The sequence below is a fragment of the Lynx rufus genome, unplaced genomic scaffold, assembly GCF_022079265.1.
Source record: "Lynx rufus isolate CCGP_SWC_20201006 ecotype Redwood Valley unplaced genomic scaffold, mLynRuf1.p SCAF_16, whole genome shotgun sequence".
NCBI classification, from domain to species: Eukaryota; Metazoa; Chordata; class Mammalia; order Carnivora; family Felidae; genus Lynx; species Lynx rufus.
Window position 1 is genome coordinate 15,562,591 of NW_025814830.1, and position 17,028 is coordinate 15,579,618.

Sequence of the window (17,028 nt, forward strand, 5' to 3'; positions counted from 1 at the left end):
CCTGCTGTCACTGTAGCTGCCTCCCCTTTGACACCCCAGCATCAGCCCAGTCCCCAGCTCCACCACCCACACCTCCACGGCTTCAGGAAAGCAAAGAGCTACTTCCCTGAAACATGGGGTGGCCCTGCCTTAAGAAAACTCACTCTAGAAACCAAACATCAAAAAAATGAAAGAACTCGTAGTGTGTTAACCACAGAATCTGTATCAGAAGGTCAAGTTTAAAATTTTTTTAATTTACCAATGAATAAACCAATCAATCCACCGTCACCCTGGCTTCCTGGGTCACTACCAACGACTCCCCTCGTCCCATGAAAACAAAATCCATCCCACTTAAAAGAATGAAGAAGGAATGATGAAATCAGAGCACTGCATCGTGTAGCCCCGGAAGAATGGATACATCTAGGTGCATCATCAGTGGCTAGTTGACATTGCAAAAGAGAGCCAGGGAGATATGCGCTTCCTGATGAAAGCACATATGACCACGTGGACATTCTTGCCGAAAAGAAAGAATAGAAAAGAAAAGAAAAGAAACCTCTATCTGTTCAAGCTGCTAGGTTTACTTAATTTACAGGAAATGCAAAGAACAGAAGACAACGACACCAAATGAGTAAAACCAACAAAAATCCCAACGGTGGGGGGCGCCTGGGTTGTTCAGTCGGTGGAGCGGCCGACTTCGGCTCAGGTCATATCTCATGGTCTGTGAGTTCGAGCCCCGCGTCGGGCTCTGTGCTGACAGCTTGGAGCCTGGAGCCTGTTTCGGATTCTGTGTCTCCCTCTCTCTGACCCTCCCCCGTTCATGCTCTGTCTCTCTCTGTCTCAAAAATAAATAAACGTTAAAAAAAAATTAAAAAAAAAATCCCAACGGTGGGAAACTCTGTAGGACCTGTGACCCAGTTTCCTCCAATAAATAGCAAGAGAAAAATCAAGATGAGTAGAGAATATTACAGATTGAAAGAGACTTGAAAGACTCATTCTCTGAGCTGCAGTGTGCGGGCTGTATCCGGATACTGGATAAAACAAAGTGGAAATAAAAGTATTTATAAGAGTTGGGATTCAACTTAGGAATTTGAACGCGGGATAGTAAAGAATTATTGAAAGTTTTAAAACAGAGTTCTTATCTCTTAAAGTGAGAAATATATCATAACATTTCTGGCTGAATTGATATGGTACCGGCACAGGCTTCAAAAATCAGTCAGTTAAGCCTCTGACTTTGGCTCAGGTCATGATCTTGCGGTTTGTGAGTTCGAGCCCCCCATGTCGCGTCGGGCTCTGTGCTGACAGCTCAGAACCTGGAGCCTGCTTTGGATTCTGTGTCTCCCTCCCTCCCTCCCTCCCTCCCTCTTTCTCTCCCTCTCTCTCTCTTTCTTTCTGTCCCTCCCCCACTTGTTCTCTGTCTCTCTCTCTCTCAAAAATAAATAAAGTGTAAAAAAAATTAAAAAAAAAATCAGGACAGATGAGGATGTGGCTGTAGGTGAGGCAGCCTGACTGCATTTGGAGCATGCTGGTCCTGGGTGCGTGGAGCCATCGTACTACTCTCATCGACTCTGGGCGGTTCTAAACCCTCCGTAAGAAAAAACTCATAAAGAGGGGCCCCTCATAAAACTTCAGTCTGCCCAGCCACACACGTGGAGTCTGTCTTCTGCCTCTCCAGGGCCAGCAGGCTGGGATGTGTTATTCCAGGTTCTGGCCTATTCTCTGAGTCTTCCGCCTACAGAAGGGGCAAGTCTAGTCTCTTGAGTCAAGAAGTGAGTTTCCTGAGGCCTTGTGGCCTGGCAATGTTGGAGACTGGAAAATCATTTGGATAGGTGAATTCTCTGATGCACACCAAAATCTAATCTTACCCAACAGGTTAACCAGCAGCGATTCACGTTTCAAGAGGTTTGATTGATTTAAAATATAGCAAACATTTTGGAAAAATGGCTTGATTTACAAAAGTTGGCAAGCCCATATGATTCCATCGAATGCACGAGTCAGGCGAGGTTTGCTGTCTGGTCCCTGAGAGCTTCAGATGCTATTAATACCTAAGAACTCTGCAGGAGAAATCTGAACAACGCCCGACTCCGAGGGGCCACAAGCAACTAAAGGCTCCTTCTCCCACTCTCAAGCGTATTTCTGGATCTTCACCTGCCGCCCCAACCCCTCTGCCCTCTGCCTTGGTCAACGCCACCAACAGTGGCTCCCGGACACTGCATTCCCAGGGAAGTTTCTGCCACTATGACAGCCAGTATAGCCTGTGTGGAATTTCTTCTGTAGATGGCATTCCCAATGGCCTTACCCAATCCGGATGGCAGGGCAGCCTCCTGACTTTGTACCTCCCATAGGCAGAAATCCACAGGGAGAAGGCTTGTCCAGGCTCTGGGGGCCACCCACCCATGCAACTGGATACATACACTTTGTAAGCACTGGTTTCCAACAGATAAATGTAATCAAGGTTTATATGCTCAGAGAAGCCAACAGGATGGGATTGTTTCACTTGAAAGATCAGAAGAAAATTGTAACTAATGTTGTGGAAAATTACTTTGATATTGCTTTCTTGGTACCGAATCACAATTAGGCTGCTGTGAGAAGTACAGGGAAAGAATAAATGAATAGTAACAAATCAACACAAACAGCCTGTGTCAGGAACACTTTGCTCAGGGAAAGTAACATAAGCATTACTTAAAGTTTTATGACTGCGTTTGATGTGATTTACGTAGAACGTCAAGGTTGCCTCTCACCCGCCACGTGGCGAAAGTGGTCCAGCTCCATTTACAGCCAGAAGAACACGGCTCGAGCCCCAAGTGTGCTCTGTGCACGGTCTGCCAGGCCCACGCTATCCCCACTGTAGAGGGACACTCCTCTGAGCTTTGTGTCATCCCACACACCCTGCCAGCCCGAGGCTCTCGGTTTCTCTCCTGGCTCGTCACTCCACCCTGGATCCTAGCCGTCCTGTGGGCCCTGGCCCCACTGGTGATGGAAAAGATCCACATGCTCAGGGACAGCTGTGCAGGGCAAGGCCAGCTGGTGTGAGGGGCAAGAATCTGCCACCCACAGGACACACAAAGATCAAGCACTCTGATCTGACGGCCGGCTGCAACATGGCAGGACACACATCCCGGCCACCAGATCCCAACTCTACCCAGGAATATAGCATTTGTCCCAGCAGTGTACCATGGACGGGGGCATGGCTCTGCCCCAAAGGCACGCTCACGCCTTCCCTCCCGGGCTTGTCCCACAGAGCACAGACCCCGAACACAAAGACCCTCTGCCCATGTGTGTGCCCCAACCACACACGCACCAAGACAGGCACCAAAGATCCATGGGTCACCCCCAAGGATACACCATTTACCCCAAGCCATACTTGAGGACCCCTGTTCAGGACCTCATTTCTGCACAGATAACATACAACTGGGGATGCCAATCTCAGCCTGCCTGACCCATGGGGCTGGGTTCTGCCGACATAGGGCCATCAGCCACTCTAAGGCTCACGTGAGGCTGTGAGGTCCCCACAGAGGAGCCAGCCTGGTCACATGTCCTTGCTGCTTCAGAAGCCGGGGAGGAGCCAGAACCACTTCTGACAGCCACTCCCCCACCCTCTGTGAGGCCCCAGCCCAGGTGTGAGTCAGTACCTGTGACTTGCCTGCTGTCTCCTGGGGTCCCAGTGCCCTGGCTGCCTCTAGTTGATGAAAGAATGAACTCATTGGCCTCCCCGACCGGGGCCTCTGGTAACAGCTGCCAGGCCCAGGTCCCCTGCTCTAGTCTCCCTGTGCCCCTTCTGATTTTCTACCTGATGCCTATGGGCCTTCAATCTGTGCTTAGGAGGGGTGAGGCAGCCAGAGCTGAGGGTGGGGCTGGGGAAGGGCTGGGCACTGCTCTCTTATAGGGTGAGCCCTGCAGGCAAGAGTGGTGCCGGAATCTCTCTGCCTAAATCCACGGCCTCTACTCTTCCATATTGTCCTCGTCCTGGAGCACATGGGTGTCTTCACAGACCTCCCTGCTAAAGGCCCCCAGGCCCACAGCTGAGAGACAAGTAAGGGCTGTGTCTGAGCAGCAGGCACCCTCCTAAGCTCCCCTCTCCACATTCTGCCTGCCTGAGGCTCCAGAACCATCCTTCCCCTTGTCTCCTCGCTGCACCCCACCTGTCCTCAGCAGACCTCTGTAAGTCATGAAGGGTGCTCCCCTCAGTGGCTCACGAGGGACGTGTGGGATGCAGGTGGGAGGTGGGGTAATCTCAGCTTCACAAAGGCAGGAGGGGCCCAGGCCAAGGGGCTGGATTCGAGGGGTTCCAGGGCTGGCAGAGAAACAGAGTCCCACGGGGGCCACAGGCTCAAGGAGATGCCATTCACCCTCTGATGTCCCAGACAGTGTGGGAGAGGCCCCAAGAGATGGCAGAATCCTCTTTAAGCCTCAGCTTCACCGAAAGCAACAACTGGCTGAGAGACAGGCAGCCTGGCCCTCACTTCAAGAGGAGCGACCACAGGCTAGAGGCCAGAGGCTAGAGGCTGATGCCTGCCAGTAGAAGGCCAGGACCCCTCCTTTGCCTGCCCGGGACCTTCCGCACAGACTGGGCACCAGGGCAGCCGTGGAGGCCTGCACTGTGGACAGGAAGGCTGGGGCAAGTGGGCGGCGGAGCCGAGCGCAAGGGCTCACCTGGCACCTGCCGAGGGGAGAGCTCCGTGGGGTCCTGCAGGCTGATGAAGAGGAGGAGGCCTGCGGCTCCAAACAGCAGGATGGATGAGAACATGCAGGCCAGCCGCATCGTTCCGGCTCGTGGGGTCATCCGGGGCTTGCTCCGGGCTCACCTCTCGGGTGTGGGAGGTGCGTTCTTCCCTCATCATCCACACCAAGCGTCCATCAGGCCACAGTCTACAGGGCAGATGGGGAGAAAGATGGTCCATCACTGAGGCACGGGGCATCCTACGTGGGCTGAGGCCCCAGTCACTGCCTATGACCAAGCATAATCCCTGGATCCCTCCATCCCTTAGAATGTATTCAGGTATGTCCCTTGCATCCTTCAAGCCCAAAGAGGTTGAGGGAAGTCCAGTCACTACCTGTTGCTGGGACACCAGCTTCCCAGCAGGGTCCCCTGTATCTGCACCCCAAGAAAAATCATGGAGAGAGACACTCCCCGGCCTCTGCCTGGGGAAGCCCAGGCTGGAGCCCTGAGACCCAGAGCCTGTAATGGGCCCTGCACTGTCCAGGCTCTCCGAGCTTCCAACAGAGCAGGTGTGCTCCCTAGAAAGGGTCTACGCCCCTAGAAGAGGCAGCAATCTGGGCCTTTGTCCCTTATAACTGTCCTGGTGGACAGAGGAGCTCTTGGATCTCTCTGCCCTGGCTCCTCCCTGCAGGATGCTGGGGACAAGTGTCTCCACAGAGCGAGACACATTGAGAAGGAGCCTCCCAGGCCCAGAGGCTACCAGGGACAGAGACTCCCCGTCCTGGTTGCCCCCCTCATCAGCCAGAGCTGTGCCGCCCTGACCCACGGATGGGCTGGTAGGATGGAGACCCCACTGGATAGTCCGTCGCATCGGTGGGAACTGAAGCTTTGGCCCGATCACGGTTACTCCCACTATGAGGCCCTCTGGCCTGGAGCTGAGGCAGCCTGACTTGCATTTGACAGATCCCAGGCTCAGAGACCGGTGACAACATCCCTGTGACACCTGTTGCTCTGGCCACTGCAGACCCAGAGCATGCCCAGGTGACTTGCCCCTCCCCCTGGTTCCTCCTGAAGGGCACAGAAATACCAACCAGTGACTCCAAATGGGCCAAGCTTGTGGGTCAAGAGGGGGGGCACCCCAAGGCCATCTGCTCATAGGAAGGATGTAAGTTCCTGCAGCAGGGGGAGGCATGGGTGGAGCAGGATAGGGGCCAGAGAGGGATCTGCACAGGAGGCCATGCTACATGGCATTCCAGAACTTCCCCTGTTGGTGGTGGAAGGTTGCTCTGTGCCCTTGTCTTTGCCCCTTCCTAAGTTCGGGCTTAGAGATACCGCCCTCTTTCTACCAAAACAGGCTTATAGGAAGCTTCCCCAGCCCTGGCACAGGGCAGTGCTCAGGGAGGTAGAGGCCAGGGGACAGCTTCCAGCAGCCTCTGAGATCATAGTTGGGTGGCGGGGACCCCAGGCCAGATGTGCTCCTTGGCACAGGGTCATTTCCCTGCCGGGGGTCTTCTCAAGCACAGTAATTTGGTCAGGGAGCCCATTCCTGACCAGGCACCCAGGCATTGGGGGAGGAAGCCCCAGCTATGGTCCCTCTGTGTCCTCATGTTCCTGGGGGACAGGAGGCAGGAAGTGGTAAGAGGAGCCCTTCCCTCCCAGGCCCAGACAAAGATTCCCAAGGACTAGACTGTCCTCAGCAAAGCTCTGGTGCTGAAGAGTGTTAAATTGCAGGTTTGGGTTTCTCCCCTCTGCAGTCACTGTAATTATGTTTTCACTCAGTTAACTTTAATTAACCTGCCCCAGGCCTCAATGCATGGGGAACGCGCCTGAACGCCGGGCTCTCTGGGCTGTGCTGAGCAGGTGGTTCCCACGACCTCCCAGCTTTGATGTTTGGGAGGCAGCGCTGAGCAGGGCTCAGTTTTGTCTCTGGAGCTGGCTCCAGGTTTGAAGTTGGCCCTGACTTCCCTTCCAATGGCCTCCCCCTCGCCCCACCCCAAGAAAGACTGCTGCTTCCTGCCATTGCCAGGGACACCCACGGGGCTTACACAGGGTAAAAACAGGCAGCCACCTGTCCCCAAATGTTCAGACCCTGGAGTCCCTCATGGGGGCCTGTGGTTTCTCCCTCTACGGCTGCCTGGGATGGGTCCTGGGGACCTGGCTCATTGTCCTGCAGAGACACAGGTGCAGCCATGCAGGCCCAGGCCCCACTGAAGGGCAAGGTCACTCTCAACACTGCCCATAGGATGCCCTGTGTCCTGAGATCTCCCAAGCTCTTCCCTTCATAATGATAGGCACTGTGTGCCGGGACCACCCTGGCCAGCCCCAAGGTGTGGGAGAGGATGGGGGGAAACGGAGCTGCTCTCTCTGGCCCTCACTCTGAGCCCTCCTGCCCCAGAGAAGTTGGCTTAACCCCTGGGGGGGCCCATGCAGTCACAGAAAGGAGTCAGAAGAGTGGGAACAATGTCACACACACTGGTTCATCAAGGACAAGACCCTCAGATAGGGAGCAAGGGGCGCAGCTCAAGACCTTTCTGGAGCAGAGGCACACGCGCTAACACACACACACACACACACACACACACACACACACACGCCACGGCACACACACTCCATCAACAGGCCCCAGCAAGGCCCCGGCTGTAAAGAAACTGCTGCAAAACCCTGATTATCCTGGCTGTGGTGGTGACACACTGCCTGCAGCCACACCAGCCTCCTGAATCAGACAGATGTGGTCAGGAGACCAATCTGACCTAGGGCGAGGGAAAGAGAGGAAGGAGGGGAAAAAAGAACGGCAAGTTTACGGCTAGGGCACAGGGCTACCTGGCAAAACTGTTAATAAAATGCCACCCAATCTCAACCCAAAGGCTCTATTTGATGGAAAAAAAGGGGGGGGGGACTCAGAAGCACATGCGATCATCATTGCATTATTTATGGTCAATAGCACTGCGCAAGTGACTACAAAAGAACTGGCCAGCCCCCTCTTCTCCCTAATTGTCACACTGTCACCATACAAGCCAGTACTGACTACCCCTGTCCCACAGCAACGACCTGTCCTCATTTGTTCCTGAACCTACCCAAACCAAACCCACCACGTGGAACCAGGCCCCAGCAGCCCATGTGCGTGGAACCAGGATGAGGACCACATCTCTGCCCCCAAATCTGGGGAGAGGGGAAGAAAACCAGCCCCAGGACCTGCACCTTCACCATGGACAGAGCATCAGGGACTCAAGTGTCTGATTTCAGAGACCCTCCCTTTTGTTGACCCCTCTACACCCGCCCCCCTCCACGAGAACACAGCACCCTCTCTGTGAAGGGAGGGAAGCTGGTATTAGAGCCATGCATCGCTTTCCCCGGCCAGCCCTAAGCATGAGACCTCAGCCTTCCCCTTTGAGACCTTCCTCTCGGTGTTTGTTCTCACTGGAGACCACCTACCCAGCTAACTCCTTGCTCTGTGCAAATGGGAATCAAAAGGTTAGCATGCCTCCCCTCCTGGGTCGCTGGTTTGCAGTCTGGCTGGGTCTTCAATGCCCCAGGAGGGGGCCAACATCACAGAATCTGTAGGAACCTCCTTCCTTTACAGGTGGAGGGGAGCTAGGAGATCACCAGACACTTCAGAGAGTGTGCACATCTGATCCCCTACTGTTCCTGTGAGGGTCCTTGTCTTCAAAGTCACACGTTATTTTCAAGGCAATGGGAAGATGCTGGTCCAAAGGCTGCTCATCTCCCTCTCCTGGGAGTCCAGCTGCTGCCTCGGAAGTGGACCCTACGATCCGTCACAGGCTGGGGCCAGGCTGCCCGGGGCCCCGTAAACACATTCACAGGCCTCTGCTCCCATCTGGGACACACTGCATCGCACTCGGCTCCAATGACAAGTGGAAGACCCTCCCCTTCCTCCCTGCCTCTCTGCCAAGACCAACAGACAATAAGACAATTCAAATAACTGGGGGTGGAGTAGGGAGGAGTGAGGCAAGAAAAATAAACAGCCCACTCAGTTTCCAGAAGGTCCTGTGCTCACAATCCCTCGTTTTCCCAGTGGCTTTCTCTCCCTGAGGCCTGAATGGCATTGGCAATTTTTTACTGTAAGAAAAAAAAAAATCCAATTAATCTTGTAAACACCTCCTGGGACACAGGTCAAGGCCAAGGATTCCTCCCATTTCCTTATTTATCTGATTTAAAAATTTGTCTCTTGGGAAAATTCACTTTAGGGCACAAGCAAGGACTTGGGAATTCAGCCAAAACACACGCACCTCCAGTGGCGACAGGCCGGCAGGCGGATGGACGGATGGCTCCAAGGACACGCTTGGCTGCGGCTGCTCCAAGGCCTGGATGCTTCCCCCAGTCACCCAGAGGACCCCCTCTGGCTGTGAGGACCCGCTCCCGTGCCCCACTGGAGACGGCCGGAGGCATCCGGCCATGTGCCCATGGGAGCACCCACTTGGTGTGTGGACCCCGGGCCCCAGAAAGTTCTCTGTCCAGTCAGTCTCCTCCTTGCACGGGCAGGAGCGAACAATGACGTCCCTCCCGGCTGAGGGCTCCAGGAGGAGCTGCTCATCGGGAGAGAGGCTGCTATGGCAACTTGAGGAGAATGGAGCCAGGCACTGCCGTCACCTTGAATCCGGCACCAAGCATTCCACCGGAGCGGCAGAGGGGGCTGTGCCTCCGCTCTGCCCCTGCCGAGGCTCCTGCGCTGGGGCTGACCTCCCGCCTCTCCTCCGCAGCCTCCTGGCCTCAGTAACTCATTTGCTCCTCACCGAAACGGAGCACACAGCCCAGTCCCCTGAGAACACCACCTCCATCTGTTTTGTCAGACGAGTTCTTCCGTGTGTGCGGCTCCTGCTTGCTTCTGAGATGGGGTTCTTCTTGATTTCAGCTCATTAAAATCCTGCAGCTAATTAAAACTGTTCTAACAGCAGCGGCGGCAGCGGCGGCAGCAAACTCTGGGATGAGTCCCTCCAGTTTTTATGCGTAGGCATAAAGTTGCAATGCTCTGTGAGGGTGACGAATGGCTGCAAGTGCTCAGACTCTGGGGCGGGGCTGCAGACTCCAGCCCTGCTGGACACGGGAGAGCGCTGACCTAGGTCCTGAAATGCCCTAGGCCCAGCCTCAGCACACCCCAGCGCAAAGGGCTGTACCCCACTCCTGGGGGAGGTAATTCACCCGCCAGAATCCTCCCCACTACAAGGCAGGGATTCTCTCCAATCCCCCATGATTTCTTGTCGGGGTAGGGGGAGAGGAAAGGGAGCCCTAAGGCGGAGGCCAAGGCATAAGTCGGGCTCAAACAGCCCCGAAGCCTTGTCCCCACAGACCCACTAGGAATGCTACCGCATGGCTTCCCACCACTGCTTACACAAAGAGCCTGAAGGGAAGCCTGCAAACACGCAGCTGCAGCGAGGGGGTCCTGGGAGCCCAGCCAAGGTGCCATAGGCTACAATGCCCTTGACTACTTTCAGGGGTAGGACCACACCATGGATGCAGTCTCTTGCCCAGGACTTCGGGGAGTTTTATGAAGCAGGGTAGGGGATAGTAATTCAGTAGGTAGAGAAACTGAGTCCTACCCTGGCAGAATCTGGGATGGGGATTCAGCACCCCCAATCCTATGAGCATGTGTACCTCAATTACAGCCCTTCTCCTACCACGTGGAGAGTGTTCACACACCTATCTCAGACCCTCAGAGCCCTGAGAGCAGCATCGAGGTCTCTCATCTTTGTATTCCCTGCACAGTGCCTGGCACAGGGAATGGGACCAACATAACCTGTGCCTCGTGTGACATGAGCATGGATTAACAGATGGAGGTGTCTGGGCCATCTGAAGAGAGGCACTCCACGAACCTGGAATTTCTAAAATGTCATGCATGTTTTAGGGAGCTGTGGGTTTGTTTTGATCAGGTCTGGGTTAGAATTACGTCCAAAGAGTAGCCCAATCCTGTGAGAAAAGAGGAGGCAAGGAAGTGAGCTCCGTTAGAGAGCATGATGGAGCCTGGAAGCTCCCACATACCCAGCACGCACTCAACACCAGGATGCCACTTTTGTATCCTCAGTTTGGTAGGGCAGATTTCAAATCACAGGGCTTAAAGACTAATACACGCATGGAGGTAAATGTGGACTCTATCACTGTACATGCCCATGTATTAATGCACATTATATATGTACAAACAAATACACAAGTCATTTAGATGCCATAAAATGGATTACACTAGGAAACTCCCTACACAAAATTAAAGTTTGAATGTGTTGATCAAAAGTCAATGAAGAGAGTGGGGGAAGATAGTGGAGAAGGAGGATCCTGAGTTCACCTCCACCTGTGGACACACCAAGGCAACACCTACGTGTGTGACAGCTCACTCTGAAAACCTGAAGACTGGCCAAACAGATCTTCCTGAGCTAAAGACATAAAGAGAAGGCCAAAGAGATGAAGTTGGGAACCCAGCCCTCTGTGTGGCAAACCCATGAACAGGAGGGACAACACAGGCACAGAGTGAGAGGACCCAGCCCCACACCAGGCACCCCTGGCCCTGAGGACCTGCACAGGGAAGATGAGCCCCCATGATGTCTGGCTTTGAAAATCAGCAGGGCCTGCCTTCAGAAGAGCTGGGGAGTTATAGGCAAACCGAGTCTCTAGTCTTAAAGGGCCAATGCACTATATCATTGGGCCCAAGACCCAGCACAGAAGTAGCAGTTTAAAAAGTGCCTGGGGTATTCATGAAGGGGACTTATTCACTAATTTTAGGATGTATATTGGAGGGTTCAGGATATGTAGGAGTTTTCTCCAGGAATGGAAGTGCTGGCAGGTACTCTTTCTCTTGTCCTCCTTCTGCTTTGGCAGGCTCTGGTGGGAGCCAGTTCTGACTTTCTCCCTCTACCTTGCTAGCATCTTGCCCTGCCCCGAAATTTCCCTGAGACTAGCCCCACTCAACCCAACCCACCAGCAGGTGCCCCTCCAAAGCGGCTCTCACACTGGGCAGCCCCAGCCAGGATCTGTGCCCTTCCAGAGTGACTATCACCTGCCACACCCAGTAGGCAGCTCTGGTCAGAACTGGCACATCTCCAGAGCAAATCCTGACCCAGGGAGTGGGAAATGAGCCTTACCAACCAGTGTGCACAGTAGCTCAGTTGGCTCTTTCAGCCCACTGCATGTGAAGCAAGCCCAGCCCACCAATGTGCCTGCAGACAGACTGAAAACTAGCTCCACCCACCATTGCACCCTCAGCAGTCAGCCCAGTCACAACAGGAGGGTGCTCGCAGCCCACTTAGGGGAGCACCACATATATCCATATGTAACAAACAGAGAGTCAGACAAAGTGAGGAGACAGAGGCATATGATCCAAACACAAGAACAAGACGAAACCCTAGAAAGCAAGCTAAACAGAACAGAGATAAGGAATCTATCTGATAAAGAATTCAAATTAATGGCCATAGGTACTCCCCAGACTTAAGAGAGGAGTGGAAGAACTCAGTAAGAACTTTAACAAAGAGATAGAAAATATAAAAAAGAACCCGTCGGAGCTGAAGAATACAACAAGTGAAATGAAAAATTAACTAGAAGATTCAACAGCAGAACAGAGGATGCAGAAGAGCAGATCAGTGACCTACAATTCAGGGTAGTAAAAAAACAACTAAACTGAACAGTACAAAGAAAAAAGGATTTTTAAAAAATTAAAATAGGGTAAGGTACTTTTGTGACAACATCAAGCATAATAACATTCACATGACAGGGGTCCCAGATGGAGAAGAGAAAGAAAAAGAGGCACAAAACTTATTCAAAGAAATAATAACTGAAAACTTCCTTAAGCTGGGGAAGGAAACACACATCCAGGTCCAGGAATCACAGAAATCCCCAAACAAGATGAACCCAAGGAAGTCCACATCAAGATACATAATAATTAAAATGGCAAAAATTAAAGATAAAGAGAGAATCTTAAAAGCAGCAAACGAAAACAAGATACCCACAAAAGAAGCCCCATAAGGCTATCAGCTGAATTTTCAGCAGAAACTTTGTAGGCCAGAAGAGAATGTCATGATACATTCCAAGTGTTGGAAGGAAGAGACCTATACCAAGGATATTCTACCCAGCAATGTTATCATTCAGAATGGAAAGAGAGATCATGTGTTTCCCAGCAAACCAAAGTTTGCTCACCTGGCCTATAAGAAATGCTAAAGAGAATTCTTCAGAAAGAAGAAAGAAAAGACCATAACTAGAAGCAAGAAAATTATGAAAGAAAAAAATTCACTGGTAAAAACAAACATATAGCAAAGGATCAATCACTTATAAAGCTAATATAAAGGTTAAAACACAAAAGTAGTAAAATCAATTATATATCTACAAAAATTAGTCAAGGGATACATAAAAGATGCAAAATATGACATCATATACATAAAATGTGGAGGGGAGAGTAAAAAAAATAGTGCTTTTATAATGTGTTTAAACTTAAATGACCATCAATTTAATATAAACTGCTATATACATAGGATGTTATAGATGAACCTCATAGTAACCACAAATCAAAAACCTATAATAGAGAAAGGGATTCAAGTATAACACTACAAGTCATCAAACACAAGGGAAGACAGCAAGAGAACAAGAAAGGAACGGAGAACTACAAAAACAATCACAAAAATAATTAACAAATGACAACAAGCACGTACTATTAATAATTACTTTAAATGTAACTGGATTAAATGCTGCAATCAAAAGTCACAGGGTGATTGAATGTATAGAAAAGCAAACTCATCTATATGTTGCCTACAAGAGACTCATTTCAGACCTAAGACACATAGGGGATGAAAACTGAGGGGATTGAAACAGATATTCCATGAAAATGGAAGGAAGGAAGGAAGGAAGGAAGGAAGGAAGGAAGGAAGGAAGGAAGGAAAGAAAGAAAGAAACAAGAAGGATGGGAGGAAGGAAGGAGAAGGAAGGAAGGAAGGAAGGAAGGAAGGAAGGAAGGAAGGAGAGGAAAAAAAGCTAGGTTAGCAATACTTACACAAAATAGACTTTAAAACAAAGACTGTAGCAAGAGACAAAGAAGGGCATTATATAATGGTAAGAGAATCAATCCAACAAGAGGATAAAACAATTGAAAATATCTATGTACCTAACACAGGAGCACCTAAATACATAAAGCAAACACTAACAGACATAAAGAGATAAATTGACAGTAATACAATAATAGTAGGGGACTTTAACATCCCACTTACATCAATGGCTAGATCATCTAGACAGAAAATCAATAAGGAAACAGCAGTTTTGAATGACACATTAGACCAGATGGGCTTAACAGATATATACAGAATATTGCATCTAAAAACAACAGAATACACATTCCTTTCAAGTGCACATAAAACATTTTTCCAGGATAGATCATATGTTAGGTTACAAAATAATTCTCAATAAGTTTAAGATTGAAATCATATCAAGCATCTTTTCCAACCACAATGGTGTAAAACCAGAAATCAATTACAAAAAAAAAAATTGGGAAAAACACAAACATGTGGAGGCTAAACAATGTGCTACCAAACAACCAATGGATCAAAGAGGAGGTCAAAGAAATCAAAGAGAAGGCAAAAAAAAAAAATGCATGGAGACAAATGAAAATGAAAACACAATGGTTAAAAATCATTGGGACACAGCAAAACAGTTCTAAGAGGAAAGTTTATAGTGATACATGCCTACTTCAAGAAGCAAGAGGAATCTCAAATAATCTAACCTTACACCTAAAGGAACTAGAAAAAGAACAAACAAACAAAGCCCAAAGTCAGCAGAAGGAAGGAAATAATAAAGATCAATCAGAGCAGTAATAAATGAAATAGAGACTAGAAAAAAAATTAGAAAAGATCAATGAAACTATTAGCTGTTTCTTTGAAAAGATAAACAAAATTGATAAACCTTTAGCCAGACTCATCAAGAAAAAGAGAGTACCAACATAAATAAAATCGGAAACAAGAGAAGTTACAACTGGTAGCATAGGAATACAGAGGATTATAAGAGACTACTAAAAAAAGGACAACAATTCTAGAAGAGATTGTCCAACCTAGAAGAGATGCGTAAATTGCTAGACACATATAATCTTCTACTGAATCTTCTACTGAATCGGGGAGAAATAGCAAATTTGAACAGACTAATTACGAGTAATGAAATTAAATGAGTAACCAAAAAAACTCCCAACAAGCAAAAGTCCAGAACCAGATGGCTTCACAGGTGAATTTGGCAACACCAAATAATTAAGGAAGAGTTAACATCTATCCTTCAGAAACTATTCCCAGAAATAGAAGAGGAAAAAATGCTTCCAAATTAATTGTATTAGGTCAGCATTATCCTGATACCCAGGCCAGATAAAGATACTACAACAAACAAAAATTATAGACCAATATCCCTAATGAACACAGATTCAAAAATCTTCAATGAATTATCAGCAAACTGAATTCAAAAATACATTAAAAGGATAATTCAACATGATCAAGTGGGATTTATTCCATGGAAGCAAGTATAGTTCAACACTCACAAATCAATCAACATGATACAAAACATTAACAAAATGAAGGATAAAGTTATATGATCATCTCAATAGATGCAGAAAAATTTGACAAAATTCAACATCCATTCATGATAAACTCTCAACAAAATGGGTATAGAGAGAACACACTTCAACATAATAAAGGTCATGTATGACAAACCCATAGCTAACATCATACTCGATGAAAAGCTAAAAGCTTTTCTTCTAAGACCAGGGACAAGACAAGGATGCCTACTCTCACCACTTTTATTCAACATAGTATTGGAAGTTCAAGCCACAGCAATCAGACAAGAAAAAGGAATAAAAAGCATTCAAATTGGTGAGGAAGAAGCATGCCACTTTTGCAGATGACATGCAGATGATACTATATATAGACTGCACCAAAAAACTTAGATCTAATAAAGTAATTCAGTACAGTTGTAGGATATGGAATCAATATACAGAAATCTGTTGTGTTTCTATACATCAATAACAAACTAACAGAAAGAGAAATCAAGAAAACAATCCCATCTATAATTGCATCAAAAAGAATAGAATACCTAGGAATAGATTTAACTAAGAAGGTGAAAACTCTATATTCTGAAAACTATAAGCCATTGATGAAAGAAACTGAAGGTGGCACAAATAAATAGGAAGATATGCCATGCTTATGGATTGGAAGAATTAATATTGTTAAAATGTCCATACTACTCAAAGCAATCTACAGATACAATGTAATCCCTATCAAAATACCAATATTATTTTTTATATATAACCAGAACAAATAATCCTAAAATTTATATGGAACCACAAAAGACCACAAAGAGACAAAGCCATCTTGAGAAAGAACAAAGCTGGAGGTATCACAAGCCCAGATTTCAAACTAAACTACAAAGCTATAGTAATCAAAACAGTATGGGACTGGCACATAAATAGATACATAGATAAACAGAACAAAATAAAGAGCCCAAAAATAAACCCGCAATTATATAATAAATTAATCTTCAACAAAAGAGGCAAAAATAAACAACAGGGAATAGTCTTTTCAATAAATGGTGCTAGGGAAACTGGACAGCTACATGCAGAAGAATGAAACTGGACCACTTTCTTTCACTATACACAACCATAAACTCAAAATGGCTTAAAGACTTAAACATAAGACCTGAAACCCTAAAACTCCTAAAAGAAAACGTAGGCAGTAAATTCTTGGACATTGGCTTTAGCATTATTTTCCTGGATATGCTTCCCCAGGCAAATTAAAAGCAAAAACAAACAGCTGGGACTACATCAAACAAAAAAGCTTTTGCACAGTGAAGAAAACCATCAACAAAATGAAAAGGCAACCTACTGAATGGCAGAGGATATTTGTAAATGATGTATCTGATAAGGGGTTAATATCCAAAATATATAAAGCTCTCATACAACTCAATACAAAAACCCACAAATAATCCAATTAAAAAATTGGCAAAGGACCTGCATAGACATTTTTCCAAAGAAAGACATACAGATGGCTAAAAAACACAGGAAAAGGTGCTCATCATCACTAATCAGCAGGGAAATGAATATCAAAACCACAATGAGATATCACCTCACATAAGCCAGAAAGGCTAGCATCAAGAAGACAAAGATATAACAAGGAGAGGATATGGGGAGGACATGGACAAACGGATGCCTCTTGCACTGTTAGTAGGAATGCAGATGGTGCAGCCACTGTGGAAACCAGTACGGAGGTGCCTCAAAAAATTAAAAATAGAACTACCATATATGATCCAGCAATTCCATTTCTGGGCATTTGCCTGAAGAAAACAAAAACAGTAATTTGAAAAGGTAATATACATTCACTACAGCATTTTTGTAATAGCCAAGACATAGAAGTAACCCAAGTGTCCATCTATAGGTGAAT

The 17,028-nt window shown here is 48.1% G+C and overlaps 1 protein-coding gene across 1 annotated transcript in view; it reads right to left on the reverse strand.

Annotated features, from left to right (window-relative positions):
• Positions 1 to 4,759, reverse strand: part of CHST8 (carbohydrate sulfotransferase 8) — a 63,398-nt gene extending 58,639 nt beyond the window's left edge. Inside the window, exon 1 of the mRNA XM_047078247.1 lies at positions 4,630 to 4,759. Within this exon, the coding sequence (XP_046934203.1) occupies positions 4,630 to 4,759 (130 nt within the window). The remainder of the gene's footprint in view (positions 1 to 4,629) is intronic.
• Between the last annotated feature and the right edge of the window lie 12,269 nt (positions 4,760 to 17,028).